This window comes from Heliangelus exortis, chromosome 1 (assembly GCF_036169615.1).
Source record: "Heliangelus exortis chromosome 1, bHelExo1.hap1, whole genome shotgun sequence".
In the NCBI taxonomy this organism is placed as follows: Eukaryota; Metazoa; Chordata; class Aves; order Apodiformes; family Trochilidae; genus Heliangelus; species Heliangelus exortis.
In genome coordinates this window covers 180,858,431-180,876,827 of record NC_092422.1, presented here as the reverse complement: position 1 = coordinate 180,876,827, position 18,397 = coordinate 180,858,431, and the positions used below count along the sequence as shown (strand labels likewise).

General features: G+C 37.5%; 1 protein-coding gene across 1 annotated transcript in view; it reads left to right on the top strand.

The window, feature by feature from the left end:
* The first annotated feature begins 353 nt into the window (after nucleotides 1-353).
* Nucleotides 354-18,397, top strand: part of LOC139795022 (uncharacterized) — a 32,794-nt gene continuing 14,750 nt past the window's right edge. Inside the window, 1 exon segment of the mRNA XM_071741466.1 lies at nucleotides 354-512. Within this exon segment, the coding sequence (XP_071597567.1) occupies nucleotides 354-512 (159 nt within the window).

The following is an 18,397-nucleotide window of genomic DNA, read 5'->3' as shown; positions in this document are numbered from 1 at the left end:
TTCTTATTTTGGGTGTCATCATTGCAATTAGACACATATGAAAAAAACAGACACTTTTATGCGACTCTGTAGTAATCTCGAATTTACCAGGAGGAAACAATATGTGTTGTTGATCCCTCATGAACAGAAATATCTATCATTTAACATGAGTGAAACAATTCTGCCTGAAGGACAGACAGATATCATACGTACATGTCAATGTTCTTTAATTCATATTTGCTAAATATTTATTTGCCATCTACTCTGCAAGCAGAAGATGCCATCTGGAAGTGTCCAATTCCTCCATGATCTTCATAAGAGTCACAGGGCTTTACACAGATTCACAGCGTCATAGAATGGTTTGGGTTAAGCCCATGCACCAGTACAGTTTAGGTGATCACCTGCTAGAAAACATCTCTGTGGAAAAAGATCTGAGTCCTGGTGGAAAACAGGACAACCATAAACCAGTAATGTGCCCTTGTGACCAAGAAGCCCAATTGCATCCTGGGGTGCATCAAGAAGATTCTGGCAAGGTAGGTTTTCCTCCCCCTCTACTCTGTCCTAGTGATGCCCCATCTGGAATATTGCATTTAGTTCTGGGTTCGCTAGTTCATGAAGGACAAGGAGCTGCTGGAGAGAGTCTAGCATGGAGCCATTAAGATGATTAGGGGACTGGAGAATCTACCTTACAAGGAAAGGCTGAGACAACTGGGACTGTTCTGCCTGGGACATGGAGACTGAGGGGGGATCTCATCAATGGTTATGAATGTCTCAAGGGCAGGTATCAGGAGGGTGGGATCAGACTCTTACCAGTGGTATCCAGTGACTGGGCAATGGTCCCAAACTGGAACTCAGGAGATTCGACTGAAACATAACAAAAAACTTCTTTACTATAAGGGTAACAGACAATTATGTTGGACAAGACTGCCCACATTTATTAGGCCCTTTGCAAATACAGTCACTTTATTCACAGAAATAAGTAAGTTAGATCACAAGCTAACCTATGAGAGTGTGTACTGTGATCAGAAATTAAAATCAGTGAATTGCCATTGCCATTATGGGGAACTGACTGAACATATGCTTGTTGTTAGCAAAAGTCTAATGGTAGGGGAAAAGTAGACAGCAAGAAGTACTCAGATTAATATAGCATAGTAATAGTGTAAATTAGTGGCTGAATGTTCTAACCTGCTGGTAAGCCTTTGAAGATAAATGTTCTCTGGGGATCTAGGGCTGGCATGAAGAGCTTCTAGAATGCTTTCTAGCAATTCAGAATTGAAGTGTGTGGGGTCTGAATGGAGAGGATGAATTCTAAGGGGCAGCAACATACACAGTTTTGGTTCCTAATGTATGGAACCTATGTTTTCTAACAGCATACCTGTGGTTATTCACTGTGTCCAGTTAGAGTATCAGGTTCTACAGCATCTCAAGAGACTAAATATTTGCAGCAATCCAAAACACCTTTTTTCATGTTATACTCCCACCATTCTTCCCTCTTCTTTCATCCATCATTCATAGACATGTGAATCATATTCTCTTATGAGAGCAAAAAGAAAATTTTTTCAGTACCAAAGGAGAGACTACTGTACATAGGCCACCAGGGATGAGGATCATTGTTAAAATAACCATCCCTTGCCAATATGAATGACAGTTTGCTACTTTTTCAAATAGAAATCTAACAGTTCAGTCTTCCTTCTCTTCATCTTTAAAAAGATTCTGCTTATTCTCTTTGCTTTCCTACAACAGTCTCTTTCATCTTGACATCCTTTTTTCTTCCAGAACAGTGAACAGTAATGTGGGAAAATAGAAAGGCTTTATACTACCATGATTATTCTATAATTTGTTTCTTGAGTCACTGCTGAAGCAAGAATACTGGCAATTTTTCAAAGTGCTTTCATTTGCCTTTTCTTGATAGATAGTTTTGGGAGGTCTTTTTTTACTTGCTTTTGTTTACTTATTAAAGAAGAAAATAATAATAATAAAATCTAGCACTTTCCTGTGGGTAAAGCCTATCACAAGGAAAATCTTGTAGGTGCACTAGTAGCTATTGGCAAGCTCTAGAGTCAATTTAATTGTAAATCCTCAAAGACCACTTATAGGTGGAAAGGACAACTTGTACCTGTCTAGTGCATAACCTCAATACTCTCCTCATTTACATACTGCTAACAGGAAAAAAGCTGTTGGTCTCTTTAAAGTGAGTCTTCTGAGACAGTGGCAGTCAGTAATGCAAATTGAGGTTTCCACATACTTTTCTTCTGTGACCTGTTCATCTTTCTTTATCAGCAGGAGTTATCAAGGCTGATTTTTCAAAATGTGTTTTCCTATGGTTTTTGACAATAATGAAAGCTCATGAGTTAAAGGACAGAGGGTAAGAAGCCACAGAGGGTGTGAGTCTTAGGCAACCCAGTATGTTAATGACAGATTTAAACAGTCTTTATAACTGGAGATATTTGAGTTAATATATGACCTTGCAAAAGAGCAATTCATTACAGTTCTTGCAGTGGCAGCTTCAAAAAAGTCATCAATAACTGCTTGGCAGTTAACACAAAATAGTTAGCAGAAAGAACAAATATCATGTTTTTACAGTCAAGGAAACACTGGCAAATATGCAAGCTTCTATCAGGAATACATATTCAGTTCTGAACCAATTAACCTAATAAAAGATAATTGAATGAGAAAATAGAACTATTTCGTTCACCTAGAAGACTAAATTCTTTGACATTATTTCTGTATTGCATTTGTTACTCTTACCCTAGATGAAGGAAGGACTGCTATATCCATTTAAATGGGATATGCTTCATTGGAGTATTTGCTTAATTAGGATATCTCCTTGAGAAACAATTTTGCTGAAAGGCAAAGTGTTCTACTTAATTCTGGATATCACTAAAACAAAAAACAGCCTTCTTCTCCCACTGAAGCTGAAGCAAAAATTACAATTATTTCCGCTCTTGCAGAGATGTTGATGAAGAGTGAAGTATGAAGAATAGGGTATGTCTTTTTTGGTTTAAAAATGTAAACGTTCTTTCTGTACTAAAGAGTCAGGTCCAAAAAGGACTGTTCACCTAAGAATTAGATACTGAAGCTTGTAGACAAAAGGGCCCTGGAGGAGAACTCAGAATACAGTGTCATAAACCGGTGCTCCCTGCACTACCCTTGAGAACCAATGTGGAATGGGGTCTGAAACACAGAGCATTAATGCAGTAAGTGCCACTGTACTGTTAACAACTTATCAGTAGAAAATATGAAGGTCAGTATTCCTGAAGTACCATCGTCTTTTTAGCCTGGGTTACTAACCTAAAAGTCTGTAGAATCATGAATCTCTGCCCCTGTGATTTTTTTTCATTTTAAGCACAAATAATCTGTTGTTTCAGAGAGGTGAACAGCATTCAGTCTTCTCCCAAAATATGCAGGAAAGGTACTTTTGTTGAAATTCTGTCACAGTTCAACAAAGATTGCAAGTTTCTGAAAAGCAGAATCATTACTGTACAGCTGAAACCAATGTTAAATTCCAGAATTTTTACTGTAATGTTTATTATATAATTTGCATTAAAGATACATTACTATGAAGATATCAATCCTATGATAACCATTTATGAACATAAACTACTGGATTTTCCTCTTTATATATTTAATAATAAATTGCCTTTTTTCTTTTTTCTTTCTCTTTTTTTTTTTTTCCATGGTTCATGTGAGAATAGAAAGTATCATAGAAGAGTAACTGTAGACCGAAACCTTTGGTGATCTCACATTATTTTTTGATCATTCTCACATAATAGACTTTCTTTATATTTACAGCTTGCTCCTTAGGGAAGACTTTTTATTCAGTTGGACCAGGAATAACTAAAATGGTTTCATTTATTTCAATAAAATAAATCTAAATACCTTCTAGCTCAACTGAAATAAGGTCTCAGGACAGACATTGCCAAGAGATTGCCCAAAAGCATAATTCTAAAATATTAAAATATTACAGTAAGACACCCATTCGGATATCAAATCCCAATTTCCAGCTCTCTACTGAACATTTATACCTAATAATAACAATGCAAAATCAGAGCTCTAAATTGATATAGAGAAAATTCATTAAAGCAAACCTTAAACAGTCTTTTTCCAGAATGTTTTATATGTACGATTCTTTAACTCACATCACTTTTAGGTGTTATAACAATACTGCTGAAACTTATGTACCAGTGCTGAAGAGAGTTGTATGTTGTTAAAAAGCATAAATTCCTACTTTTTCACTGCATGAAACTTCCTGGTCTTTTAACATCTGACGTGATTGTGTTGACCCAGTTAACCCAGGAAACTGTCTCTCTGTTACTATGCTTTTATTGAAAGACAGGTAACAAAATTTAAAAAATAGTTAAAAATCATCTTATAGCCTTTGGACTTCTGAACTCATTTTTTTTCCCATGTAAACTATGGTGCAAGAAAGATGATGCAGGAATAGGTCATGACACAAAAGTTACTTGTTACATGCCTGTCGTGCACAAAGGCCTAAGAGAAGCACTTAAAGGTTTCTCAGTTTCTACAGCATGGTAGCCTCAAAGCATATAATCTATATGGCATCATGGCCCAACAGAGAATGGTTCAGACTCCTGCTTCTAAATACCTGGTTCTAAGCAATAACAAAGTCAAAACCATAAAACTTGAAAATCAAGTAATTCAGTTCTCAAATAGTATCATACAAATCCTTATACTTGTGTCATATTTGACAAAAAATACACCAGTTGCCATAATTGATTCTTGGTTTGTCTTCATTTACCAAACCTTTTTTCTTTAACCCCAAGTGTTTGAGTTTCATAAAAGGTGAAATTGAAAATAGCAGTATGCTAGTACTTAGACCCAGTGAAGCACTTAGTCACCTAAAGAAAACCTCAAGGGAAACTGTGGGATGTAACCTAAAATTATTTTCCTGTTTTCTTTGGGTCACTTGCCACCAGCCCACATGGTAGGAAGATTCCACAGCCTTTAAAAAAAAATTAAGTCTAGTTTACTAAAATCCTACTTTTGTGCACATTTAGCTCTGCCCTGGCTAAACAGCTTAGGAAATGTGTCAGCATAGTCAGGATTTAGAACCCGAGGACATCAAACTGCTGGGCCATAGCAGTGGCCAGCTGCTCCCTTGGGACAGGGAGACAACAGCCACAGGATACAAGGAGATCAGGAGAGCAGGATCCAGCATCCAGAGCCTGTCCCAGGAGCAGAGCAGCCAGGGGACAGACCCAGCCCTGGGCATGGGCACCTCCCTGGGCATGGGGATAGACTGGAATATTATCCTACAGGTGGGAGCAGGATGCAGCCTGGTGAGGGTAACCGATGTCAGACATAGTCCCAGGATGGCTTGGCTCAGACCTCTGCTCAGGGTGCTCTCAGGAACTAGATTCAAGTTCCCGTGCAGAAACAAAGAAGGAAGAGTATTCATACAGTTTGCCTTGTTGTGTGAACTGGATTTACTCCTTCTGTTCAGCATTTCTTACTGAAAAACTAAGCCAGCTCCCCATTTATCATTTTTGCTTGTTTCTTGAAGCATCTTATTTTCCCAATGATTGCAACAGAAAGGCTTAAGACCTGGCCCCTGATAATGAGGTATTGTCTCACCTGACTGTAAATATCTCTGTTTCCATCCAGTTTAGATAATTATTATCAAGGTGTGAAAAAGCCAGTAGACTGGAAGTACTGTTTTGGAATAGTCTTTTCAGATTGTTTTGTTAATAAAAATTAAAAAAATATATATTTACTGTGCATTTGCTATTCTATAGTATTACTGTGTTTTGAAACATGATCTTTTGCTACATATTTGTGTACTTCCCAGGAACAGTTGCAATCAGCCAGACACAGACCAGAAATTACTAGGTGTGAGGCCAGATCTGCTATATCTCCTAGTACTGCCCTGGAGGTGATCTAACATGTTGGATTACACAATTCTTACTTTTGCTTGGTTTTGTGCCAATGTAACACTAGCAGGAGGTGATAGCAGGAGTCTCCTACTTTATTTCATGAACAAATGAAATATTTTTCTTTCCAAAGAAGTAAGAGGTATATCATTGTGATGTGTTTCTTTTTTTCTAGTTTACTGCTTTAAGAAAGTTGTGACAGAGAAAGGATAAGTTTTAGATCTATTTTCTTCCTCTGAATATCTGTCATTCCTTTTTTTATGATATACCTTCTTGTGACTTTTTTCATCATATACCTTCTTGTGACTTTTTTCTCTATACATTTTATACTTCAACTCTCTTTTTTACACTTGATCATTTTTTTACAAGGCATAATTCAAATTAAATTTTTTTAATCTAAAAAAATAATATATGGGGTGATGATTGTAGGTCACTTTGGCTTTTTTCCATAATGTGCATTCCAATATTTAAACAATCTCATTCGCCTACTAAACTGAACCTGGTCCTCTGCATTTACTGTATATCATACATTTTCATTAGGTAGCATATCTTTTTTCAGGACACATTTCTCAGTTTGTTTATTGTGATCTGCAGTTTTTGAAGTCAGTAGAGTCAAAATAATTAACTCTGTTGAATTCCAGAGCCCATGGTGTGATATAGTACCTGGAGCAAATATCTGCCTTGACAGCCGTGCAGTATTTTCTCAGTGATGGTGGGATTGCTGGGTGACTTTAGGCTGTATTTGGCTTACATGGCAAGGTTTGGGGTGGGACACTGGGGGCTGCAGGAGTGGCTTTTGTGATAAGAGACTGGGGGCTGCACTCCTGAGTGGAGGGGTGCAGTGCCAGTTCCAGCCACTTCCAAAATGGAATTGCCACTGGCCAAAGCTGAGTCCCTCTGCTATGCTGGTAGTGGTTCTTTGACAGCATTTTTAAGAAAAGGTGAAACCAATGTGCAGCAGCTGGGAGAGAAGAGAGCAAGGAGAATGTGAGAGCAAGCTCAGTGATGAAGGAGGAGAGATGATGTGCCATGTGCCAAGCAGAGTTTCCCTTTAAGCCTCTGGAGTAAACCATGGTGACAGAGGTTGGGCCCTTTCAGCCCGTGGAAGACCACACTGGAGCAGATTAATTCATGCCACAGCAGGTGGAGATGCCCTCAAGGAAGCTGCAGCCCACGGAGAGCCAACAAAAGAGATTCTTGGCAGGAGCTGTAGCCCATGGAAAGGAGTCCATGCAGGAACAGATTTTCTGGAAGGAATTGTGATCTATGGGAGACCCACACCAGAGGACTCTGTGAAGGATTTTATTCTGTGAGAAAGATCCACACTGCAACAATCCTTGAAGGACTGCAGCACATGCAAAGGGCCCATTTTGAATAAGTTTAATAAGGACTGCAACCTGCAGGACCCCATGCTGGAGTGGAGAAGAAATAAAAGGAGGAATGGGCAGTAGAGAGTCAGTGATATATGCTGACTGGAATTTCCATTCCTCATTCCTTCTGCACTGCTGGGGCAGTGTGTGGAGTGGTAAAAGAGTCAGGAACTAACAAGTTGAGTCTGGGAAAAGGAGAGGGTGGAGGAAAGATATTTTTAGTTTTACTATTTCTCACCATGTTACTGGGGTTTTTTTTGTTTGTTTTTGTTTTTTCTTTAACAAATCAAATTAATTTTCCCCAATTTGAGTCTGTTTTGCCAGTGGCTGTAATTGACAAGCAATCTCCCTGTCCCCATCTCAGCTTAGGAAGTTACCCATCTTATTTCCACTCCCTGTGCTGTTGAGAATGGTTAGTGGGAGGGCTCCTGGGTGAATATCTGGCAGTCAGCCAAGGTCATCCCACATGGGGCCAAATAAACAGCTTAAGGTTTGCAACCTAAACTAAAAGATTATGCAAAACACCTTATCTCAGGATAGTGCCCAGGGGTTGCTGGTAGAGGGCAAGCTTTTTCTGTAAAGCAGTCTTTGCATATTTCACATAGCAGCTACTCATGATATCCCGTCTACCATTTAGCTGTGACATTTTGAAATGTAGGATTGTTATCTATCCTAACCAAAATGTCATATGCAATAAAAATAAAGCAGTAGCCTTTTGTCCAAGCATTATCAAGTTTTTGGATAATACTTAATTCTCACATGACTTGATTGTAGAATGTCCAAGCCACTATTCCTAGTCTTGATTTTTACTCCTTTTCTCTCTCACATCTCAGTGAATGACAACTACCCAGTGTTTGAAAGGATCTTGAATCAATTTTCACAACCTACTTTATCTGAGCTGCCCTTTCTAATAAACTTCAAGAGTGTCTCCCTTTTTACTAAGCTATTTGCCAATTTGTCGTTTTTTCAGTTTAGTAATTGGTTTATTTGTGAGATTTGGTTTCTTAATTTGTTCATTTGTTTATATGGTAATTGCTTGACGCTTTCATGGTACTTAACGGGGTTCATTCACATCTTCATTTTATGATTGCAGTGGGGAAAAATACAGATATTTAGTTCAACCCCATGCCTTAGAATTCTGTTCGAAGAGCAAGAAATTGACATTTTTAATTTTTAAAATCTTATTCTGTATGGATTTGTAAATATTTTAGACATTGTCGTGTTTCCCCCTTATGAAGTTACCCAAATACCTCCACACAAGGAATTATTAAGTCTATGGAGTCAATGTATTTGCATTCCACAACATGATATGTACTTCAGTTAGTGCATCATATGCCTCCACAAAAATTGGAACTGAATTAATGAACCGATATGACTGTAGTTATAAGACAGAGTAGCAAGTTGCCAGGAAATAAGAACTTTCCATGAAAGAGCTACTTCAACCTTTAGGAGCAGTAAAACCAGCAAAAATAATAATAAAATCAAGAAAGAAATAAACCATAAAAAAAAAAAAAAAAAAGACAAAGCATACTGGAGAAACCAAATCATTCTCTGACAACATACCAGTCTAGTAGTACTGGTGCCAAGATAGGGTTTTCTTCTAAGGATCAATATTTACTTCTCCCTGCTCTTGAAAATGTTCTCTTTGAGTTTCTCTATTATAGTGGCATTATCAAGCTAGTCTGCCAAAAGCAGTTTCTTTGAAGGAAACAATGTCAGATTTATTTGACCTGAAAAAGAGAGTTTTACTCTGCAGCCCACTAGTTATAACTGGTGGTGAAGAGGCATGGGTTCTGATTACATATCCATAGAATATTTTGGTTGGAAAAAAACTTCAAGATCACAAAGTCAGACTGTTAACTCATCAATGCCAGGTCTATCACTAAACCATGTCCCTCAGCACCACATCTACAAGGCTTTTAAATCCCTCCCAGTCACTCTATCACTTCCCTGGGCAACCTGTTCCAGTGTTTAATAACCCTTTCTGAAAATAAATTTTTTCCTAATATCCAATACTAACTGGCTACATCTTCCTTTCAGGCAGCTCTCTGCTCCCAGTGCTTGTTGTTCTTAAAAAAACCAAATCCATTCCAGTTTAAATAAAGTTGTGACATCTGCTTTTAATTATTTTTATTGTTACTCTTTCCTTGATGTAGTGTCAGTTTATCTGCACACATCTTTTACTTGAACTGCCTTGACTTTAAAAATTGAAGCTGAAAATCCAGGTGGTTAACTTTAACCTGCTTTAACTTACACCTTCTGATGTCATGGTCTCTGACACAGATATGACTGAGACCATTACACTTTGAAGAAGCACAAAGCATCCTACTTGAAATTCCCCCAGGCACTTGGTTATAGTGAGATAGAAAGTGCATGAAAGTCAGGGAATTAAGAAGCTGTATGAGGAAGAGCTTGATGTAATTTAATCATTACTGAGGAATAATTAAAAGTTTATTGAATACAGATTTTTCCTCTTTGAGTATGGAGACCTTAAAAGATAAATTACAGTAAAAAACTTAATTTTTGTTCTTAATTACATATACAAATCAGTAATTCCCCACTCAAGCTGATTCTTCCAGTAGCAATCTGTCTTTTGAAGCACTGATATTTTTTTAAAAAAAATTGTTAATGTGACAAAATTAATAGATTATTGAGTTAAAATCTAATTGTTATCCTACAAATATCAGACAAAAGCCTGTGTAGACCATCTTGAAATTCTATCCTACCAACTAGAAACTGATGGCAGAAGATATTTCCTAAAAAAACCCCAAAAAAGCAGAAATTTATTCAGGGCTGAGAAAACTCAGTGAGAATGGTTGCAGCCTCCTATGATAATATGCTAGCAATGTGTAGTGTTGGCAGGATGGAAAGGCCTGGATTAAATCTGCATAAATTTTAGGTGCCTAATTTGGGCTCCAAAATTGAGCTCATAATTGCTCTTCATTAGCATTTGAATAGCAATTTGGGAAAGTGGTTTGGTCACAGATGTTAAAGACAGATGAGATCAAATCAAGTGAGGAACAGAGACCAGTCCTTACAACCGAAGTAGGTAGGTTTGAGGCCCAACTCCAGTTAAGGCTAAATCTTTGGAAAATATTTCTATTTCTTCTATTTCATTTGAGAACAGAGGACCAAAACATTGTTCTAATAAGGTAGTCCTTGTGGCACACTGGTTAAGTGATTCATGGTTCTCATTTGTGAGATCAGTCAAGGCAAGGGCTTACCATGGGCAACATGGCTCCATTTGTAAGAACAAGGAATTGTTTCTTGATTGTGTATACGGCACGTATTTCTTATTTCCTGATGAATTGGTTTTCATTTCCTGAACAATAATAAATATCTATCTGGAATTTATATAGAGGATAGCATTTAATTCTGTACTAATTTTCAGGGGGGGAAAAAAGATGTAGAACCTTTATCATTAAGAAATTTTATGCTATATTATTTTTGTAGATGATTGATTTTCCATTCTAGAATATATTGGACATCTTTAGAGAAGCTTAGTCATACATATCAATCCATCAGATTACTTGTATCATCTGCTTATATTTAATTTATTGCCTCTGCTCTGTTCTCTGTTTATTGTATGTGCAATGTACTATTTCCCTTTTTAACCTTATGTTTTCAATTTCATTTCCAATAATCATAACTGAGAAAAACGGAGCAATCTTAGCAAGAAGTGAGATGAAGCCTGGCAGAAAGAGTCAATTCATTCAGACATTTAGTAACTGTACTTCATGAAGGTATGTATCAGCTGTATAACCTGTCAGTCTACGGTCAAATGGAAATAATACAGTTCCTCTGAAAAGACACCACAAAGGGGGACAGTGAGGTGAGGAAAACGATTCTCCTAGCCTCCTTTAGCTTTAAGTTCTGTAGATGTATTGTTCAAAAATAAAAAATGTATGTGAATGTGTCTTGTGGTTTTGTGGACATACCTGGTAGGGTCTTGGTGGCAGGGTGGCAGAGGGTGACTCATGTAGAAGGAACCAGGAGCTGCTCTGAAGTGGAACTAAACAGCCCATTATTTGCCAAACCTGTCACCAGCCAAGGAGAATGTAGTACTGCTGCTCAGACATATTTATGAGTCACAGTTGCTGGGAGGATAAACAAAGCAGAGGAGACATGAAAGAAACATGGAGGGCAAAGGCAGAAGGAGATAGCGCTGGGATGCACTCCAGGAAGGAGGCATTTCATGCCACAGCAGGGTAACCCCTGAGGGACCGTGGTCTTTGGGTGACCCATCGTGGGGTGCAGACATTCTTGAGGCACTGTGGGTAAACCAATTCAGTGCAGTGATTGGCCTGCGGGTCTGTAGCCACAGGCAATGTATTCTGGAACAGAGGAGGACAAGGAGCCAGGAGCAGGGCGACACTGTTCCCACCTGTCACCTCCTCAAAGGAGATGGACAGAACTAAGTGTAACTTGTGGAAAAAACAAAGGAAGATGAGACTAGGAGATGAGATACTTAGTGCTTTTTCTTTTTTTCCCAATAGATTACATAAAAATATAAATGAATGAAGATTTAATTTAAGTATTAACTTAGGAAAAATGTATTTAATACAATATTAGTTAATAGTCTCCTCTCATGTAATTTTTCTAATAGTATTTTACAAAGAAACTAATCATTTTTATTCAGCTTTCAGACAGGACAATTGAGACAAAATGATCAGCAGTCATTTACTAAACATCAGTTACCCAGTAATGGAACTGATAACAGAATTTAAATCTATTATGTTACCACTTATCAGCTCATCAACTTAACCACTGGTTTCAGCTATCATATTAGCAAATTGCAATTATATTAGTGAATATAATCAAAGTCCATGTATCCTCAACTCCCCACATATCTGATATGGTCTTGGATAATAGACTTTGTAGGAAAGAGAAGAGGAAGGCTTGGGTTTTTATTTTGACTGAGAAAGCTATGCTAAGATATTGAAAAAGCTCATCTGGAGTTGAACCTGTCCAGTGTTGCATCAGACAAAAAAAAAAGAGACTTTCTAAAGTATTTTAATAGCAAGAGGAGGTCTAAGAAAAATATATGACTTATACTTGATGAAAATGGTCACCTGGAAAATAGGGAGGTAGAAAAGGTGGAGAGATTTAATGCACTTTTTTGGTTTCGTCTTTAATATTAATAATAGACTTTGGACTGCCCAGCCCTTTGACCTGAAGGACTGCATCATAAAAGCCCAGGAGCAGGCAATTCCAAAGTATCAGAAGACAATAAAGTGGGGCAGATGGATCTCTTGGCTGAACAGGGATTTTCTAGAAATTAGGCAGAAAATGAAAATGTTTGGGCATCAGAAGCAAGGACAGGAAACATACGAAGGCTACAGAGATGCTGTTTGCCAGTGTGGGGAGAAAACACCTGGCAGCCAAAGCCTGATTAGAGTTCAGGCTGGCCAGCTGGCTTCCACCATGAAGGACAACAAAAAAACTGTAAAAAATATGTTAATAACAAATAGAGAACCAGAGATAACATGGGTCACTTACTTGACAAGGTCAGTCACCTCACTACCAAGGATGTAGACAAAGCAAAAATATTTTACGTTTTCTTCACCTCGGTCTTTGACACTGATGATGGGCTCTGGGACCCCTGGAGTCCTGTGCTGGAAGACCAACACTGAGAGAATGACAAACTTCCAGCCAACCCTGGACTTGTTTGAGACTTGCTGCTCCAGCTGGATGTATATATATCTATAGGGCTTGACGGGATTTATCCAAAGGTACTGAAAGACCTGGCCAATGTTATGGGACCTCTCTCCATTGTTTTTCAATGGTCTTTGGAGTCTGGAGAGCTCACACTTGACTAAAAGATGGAAAATGTTGTCCCAGTTTTCAGGAAGGACAAGAAAATAGACCCTAGTAATTACAGGCCTGTCAGTCTCACTGTGTGCTCTGTAAAATTATGGAGAAGGCTGTTCTGAGAGTTACTGAAAAACACTTGAGAAACAATGCAGTCACTGGTTATACCCAGCATGGGATCATGAAGGGAAGGTCCTGTTTAACCAAATTAATTTCCTCCTATGACATGGTCACCCATCTAGTTGACCAAGGGAAGCCAGTAGGTACAGTGGATTTGGAATTTAGCAAAACTTTTGATACTGTCTCTCACAGTATCCTCCTGCACAAAATGTTCAGCACACAGCTGGGCTCAAAGAGTAACAGAAAGAGGGGTTAAATCAGGCTGCTGGCAAGTCACCACAAAGCTTTGGGCCCAGCCATCTGGACAGTTTTTTACCCAGCAAAGCATTCACACCCATCCAAGCCATGAGCAGCTGCTTTCTCCAGGACAATGCTGTGGGAAACTGTGTAAAAGGTTTTACTAAAGCCCAGGTAGACAACATCCACAGCCTTTCCCTCATCCACTGAGCTGGCCACCTTGTCACAGAAGTAGATCAGGTTAGTCAAGCAGGGTCTGCTTTTCATAAACCCATACTGACTGATCACCTGGTTGTCCTGCATGTGCTATGTGATGTCACTCAAGAAAATCTGCTCCATAACCTTCCCTGACACCACTGTTAGACTAACTGGCCTAAAGAATATTTTGCATTCCTCTCATGGACCACTGCCTGGCCTCCACCCCCTGTCCCTCTCCCTTACTTTCTCTCTGAAGATCCTGGTCTGAAGAAGGAGTTCCTAATTTTCCCAGAAGTGTTTCTACAACATTTATCACTAGAGTGTGTTACTCCTTCATAAACTTTAATAAATTCAATTTCACATATAGGTACTGTCACCATTTCAGTGAGTGAGAACTGAGACACAGATTAAAAATTATCTGGTTGGAATACCTATGACCTCACTTTTCATAGTATTAGCATAATGGAACTACATATATTCACAGCACAGCAAATTAACTTTAATTACATCTGTGAACAGTCAATATTGCTGTAACTGAGGTGTAACATATTCAGACTATTACAAACACGCACCTCTAGAAAGTAATGTTGAAGTGATTTATCAAATATAGTGAAACTCAATGGCAGAGACATAGACAGAATCTAGTTTCCAAATAAACATTCATCTCCTGTAAATGTAACATCAGCCTGCATGTATTTCAGCTTTTGCAGTAAATGAAGCATGACCTTAAAGGCAACAGTCTCCTGTCCTGAGTTGCCACTCTGCTCCTCTGTTGTGTGTCTCTTTTCTGGTCTTTCTTCTCCTCACCCTTTGTCTGAATTTTCACCCATTACCTATGGATTAACTGGCATGTAATATTGGCCTCACAAAATTCCTTGCTCTTAACCATATCACCTGTCTTCGGCTTTTTCCTTTTTTGCTTCCTTTCTTGCCTCAATAATCTTTTTAGGAAAATTTATTAAAATTCTAATTTGCTGATGAAATTTCAGGCCAAATTTACTACAGACTTCAGCCAATAAAAGAAGTATGTACACAGAGTGCATTTAGATAGCATTTATATGCACGATTCAAATTCTGAAAGATGCAGTCTTGGAGAAAGCTAAAATGCAAAGAGTCTTTATTGTCTTACTTCCCTGTTTTTCTGGGCCATATCTTGTGCTGTAGACATGGGCTCAGCTGATCCTAAAAAGTGATATATGGCAACAACAAAGAGGGAAGTTTCTGGAACTTCTGTGTTGAAGAATGATGAATAATGAATGATGAATGATGAAGAGTGCTGGGTCATACTGACACTAACAGGTTAGTGGAAACAAAAGGCCTACAGATGGAAGGAACTAACAGTATTTGATGAAAATCATATATGTATACATGAAAAATTGCATACAGACAATTTAAGTTCAAAACATCCCTCCGAGTCACGATGTTAAACATTGCAGGTATGCGCATGATAGAAGCATAGCAAGACTACTGATTATTGCATATATATATGTCAGACAAATTATGTAGTCAATTATCAAACTGAGCAATGTGTAACAATGCAATTATATAAGAAGGAAGTTAGTCAAATTCAGATTTTAAAACCTGGACAGTTATTACAGCTCTTGGCAGAAGTTTGGCTGGTAATATGCAATTTTACTCCATTTTGCTAATTGCCATACTGTCTGGAGTCAGGAAACCTGAGTGACAGCTCTTGCAGAATATCTGTTGTGGCTGAAGAAATGAAGGATTTATATTGCTGGGAGGGATAGACCTTGGTAGAAAAATAACCCAAAAAACAGTCACTCAAAAATCAATGAAAATATAACTGTCGATGTTTTGGCAATGTAGTGTAGCTTGAAGCTGATTGGTAGCCAGAATATAAAATCTCCTCTTTCAGTGTCCCCAAATACTTTCTGTAGCATCCAGGGCCACGGTGTGGACCCTAGTTCTTCAAATTCTGTGAGAATGGGCTTCATATTTTTTCAGTATTTTCCTGAAATACTGAAATTTCCTTTACACTCCTTCTGCTATTAGGTTATGCTGTCAGGATATTAAAAAACAAAAACAAATAATCAAAGAACAAAAAAATATACAGGAAGTTCTATTATTTTTCCTTTTCATTTCATTCTGGTTTATTCTTCCAGAACCAGATCTGGAAACTGAATGAAGAGGGGTTTCCATCTAGTCTAGTCTCCAATATGTCTGACTTTGCCCTCAACAGTTTAAGCTTATTATTACTTAAGGATAAGTATTGAAATAAGAGAAGGATTTCTGTGCCCATAGGGCCAGATGCAATACCTGGATATTCATCTTTCAGTTTTAGACGTCTATTGAAGAAGTTAACACATTTTTCTTTTTCATTAGTTCTTCTAGAGATTTTTAGATCTTATTTTTAGGCCTCCATAGAATTACTAGTCCAAAATTGTTTGTCAGGAAACATTTTATGAGATTAACCATTTTCAAAGATGCTCTAGTAAGGACACAAATCTTCCAGTAATAAAAAGCAAATAATACAAGTAATAAGAAACTAAAAGAAAAGAAAAAAAAATCAATCAACCTTCGCAAAAATTTTGGGGTGAGCTTGAAGCTTGATGTTTACCCATGATCACAACAGATTTCATCATAACTAATCAGCATGGGAAATTTTTTGCTAAGACTGTTATTGTATTGTCAGTACAGAACTATAGTACTCACTGAGATGGAAAAAAAGCCTGGCAACTCATCCTTCCATTTGTGTCAGGTTTCAGGGAGTGTCTTCCTTGAAATCTGGAGTTAACAATGCAACTGAGGTAAGTTGAATCTATACTAAAGAAGTACATGTACAAATAAAAGGGCAGGACAATCATGTTGATAATGCTATGTGCAAGATCATTTTTGCAAGCCTTGTCAAATATTCAGCTGAAATTAGACCCATAGCACACATTTAAAGGAAAAGCAACAGGGGAAAAAAACCTGAAGTACTAAGGTTAGTTTCCATTTAGAAATCTCAGAGCTATAAAGAAAGTAAAGCAAAGCCAATAGTTTTTGGTTAGAACTAAAATGGATAGGGTCATGTAACAAGAGCTAGGGTTTGTGTTTATTTAGACCAGTGTTGGTTGATTAAATGCAGGGTGTCTTTTTAATAAATTACATGCTGTCTTTATCTAATTTGAATTATATTAAGGCAATAAGCTCTTTACTGACATACAACTAATAAAGTCAACAAAAGCTTCACGGTGACAGTTATTTTCACTGAGTTGAAAAGTTTGCTCTAGAAATATGCAGCTCTTGGAAGCTTTCAGTGATTTTTCTATATCCACAGTCTGGTTCCTACAGAAATTATTGTTTTTCTGACATACTATATCTGAAATATAGCTTATATCAACTCTGAATTTACATATTCAAATTAATGTTGTCAGTGTAAATTTTAGCATTGTGTACAATTACTTACACTAAACTTTAAAAAATTCCTGTCAGATGAAACATTTGTCTCATGGAGGCTATATATTTTGAAGTACCTCTCAGTGCTCTTGGGTAATCAGGTAATCAGGAGCCTGGCTTAATTCTTTTTCTGCAAGAAAAGAGCTCTTCTACAAGAAGTAGTTTATCACCACTTCATTCTAGTGCTTTTTAACAACTGTAGTCATTACTGTAGTCAGTAAAGACTTAAAAATGGATGTAGCGTTCCTGGAAATACCAATGCCATACAGTTCAGTAGCCCAGGCTTTCACAGGAAGACTGCAGTATTAAATCTTGCTTTATCTACAAAACCTGACAAGAATAAAGTTCAATATGTGACAGAAGAAGCTAGCAAAAAGAGATTTTCATTTTAGCATGAATAAACTCTAAACATGCCAAGATAGATCATATCACTATCACTCTACTCTAGACTGGCATGACTTTCAGTAAAAAGTAGATACCACTTAGAGTCAGAACTCTTGAAACAGATATTTCTCTAATTTTTCCACCTTGCCCTGGTAATTGAAAAATTCCATGAATACTGCTTGGTAGTTCAGAAGGTTGATTTGGCAGCAACAGTTACAGCGAAAAAAGATTACTCAAGGATTTTTCAGAACTGTCAAATTGTATCTATAAACCAAAATAAATACAGATTTTATTTTGGATTAGAAAGCAGAGGAACTTATTGCAATTCTTTAATAATGCTGTAAGGAGCTAAAGGAAAACAAAAGAAAATATTCATTGCAGTAGTACAAAAAAAAAAAAAAAGTTTTTAAAGTTATATATGAAGAATGGAGATGGAATGTGGCCAAAGACACTGCTTCAGTGGACATGAAAGGAAAAAAAGATCAGAAGCTAGAAAATTGTGGAATGGGCAAATGCCATTAAGAGACACAGTACTCTGTGATCCACAGAAGTCAAAGGAGGGTAAAATGAATTATTATTTATTCAATGAAGACTTATGTGAAATGCAAAATTACTTGCATTAAAACTTAAATAATCTAAGCCAAGATTGTATAGTAAAAACTGAAACACTGGAATCTTTAAATGAAATTTCTTTTCATGCAGCTACAGAGATACCATCTCAGGAATTTAGAGCAGCTCCTTCCATGACAGCATTGGCTACTGCTTTTGTGTTACATAAGAAATAAAAGCAATTTCATGAGCAGTATCAAGTTTTACATGCCCCGAGTCTCTGAGGACTGCAGCTAAAATCATAAGCTTAATTCAGAAATTATTCAGTAATTTCTTATTAGCCTAAAAAACATAGCAGCTCAGATGTCCTCAAAAGAGGCACATTACAGCACATGTCATTGGAGCAATCCAATGATCTGAAGATGTGCCTTCCCGCATGATGCTGTGATACACTATTTA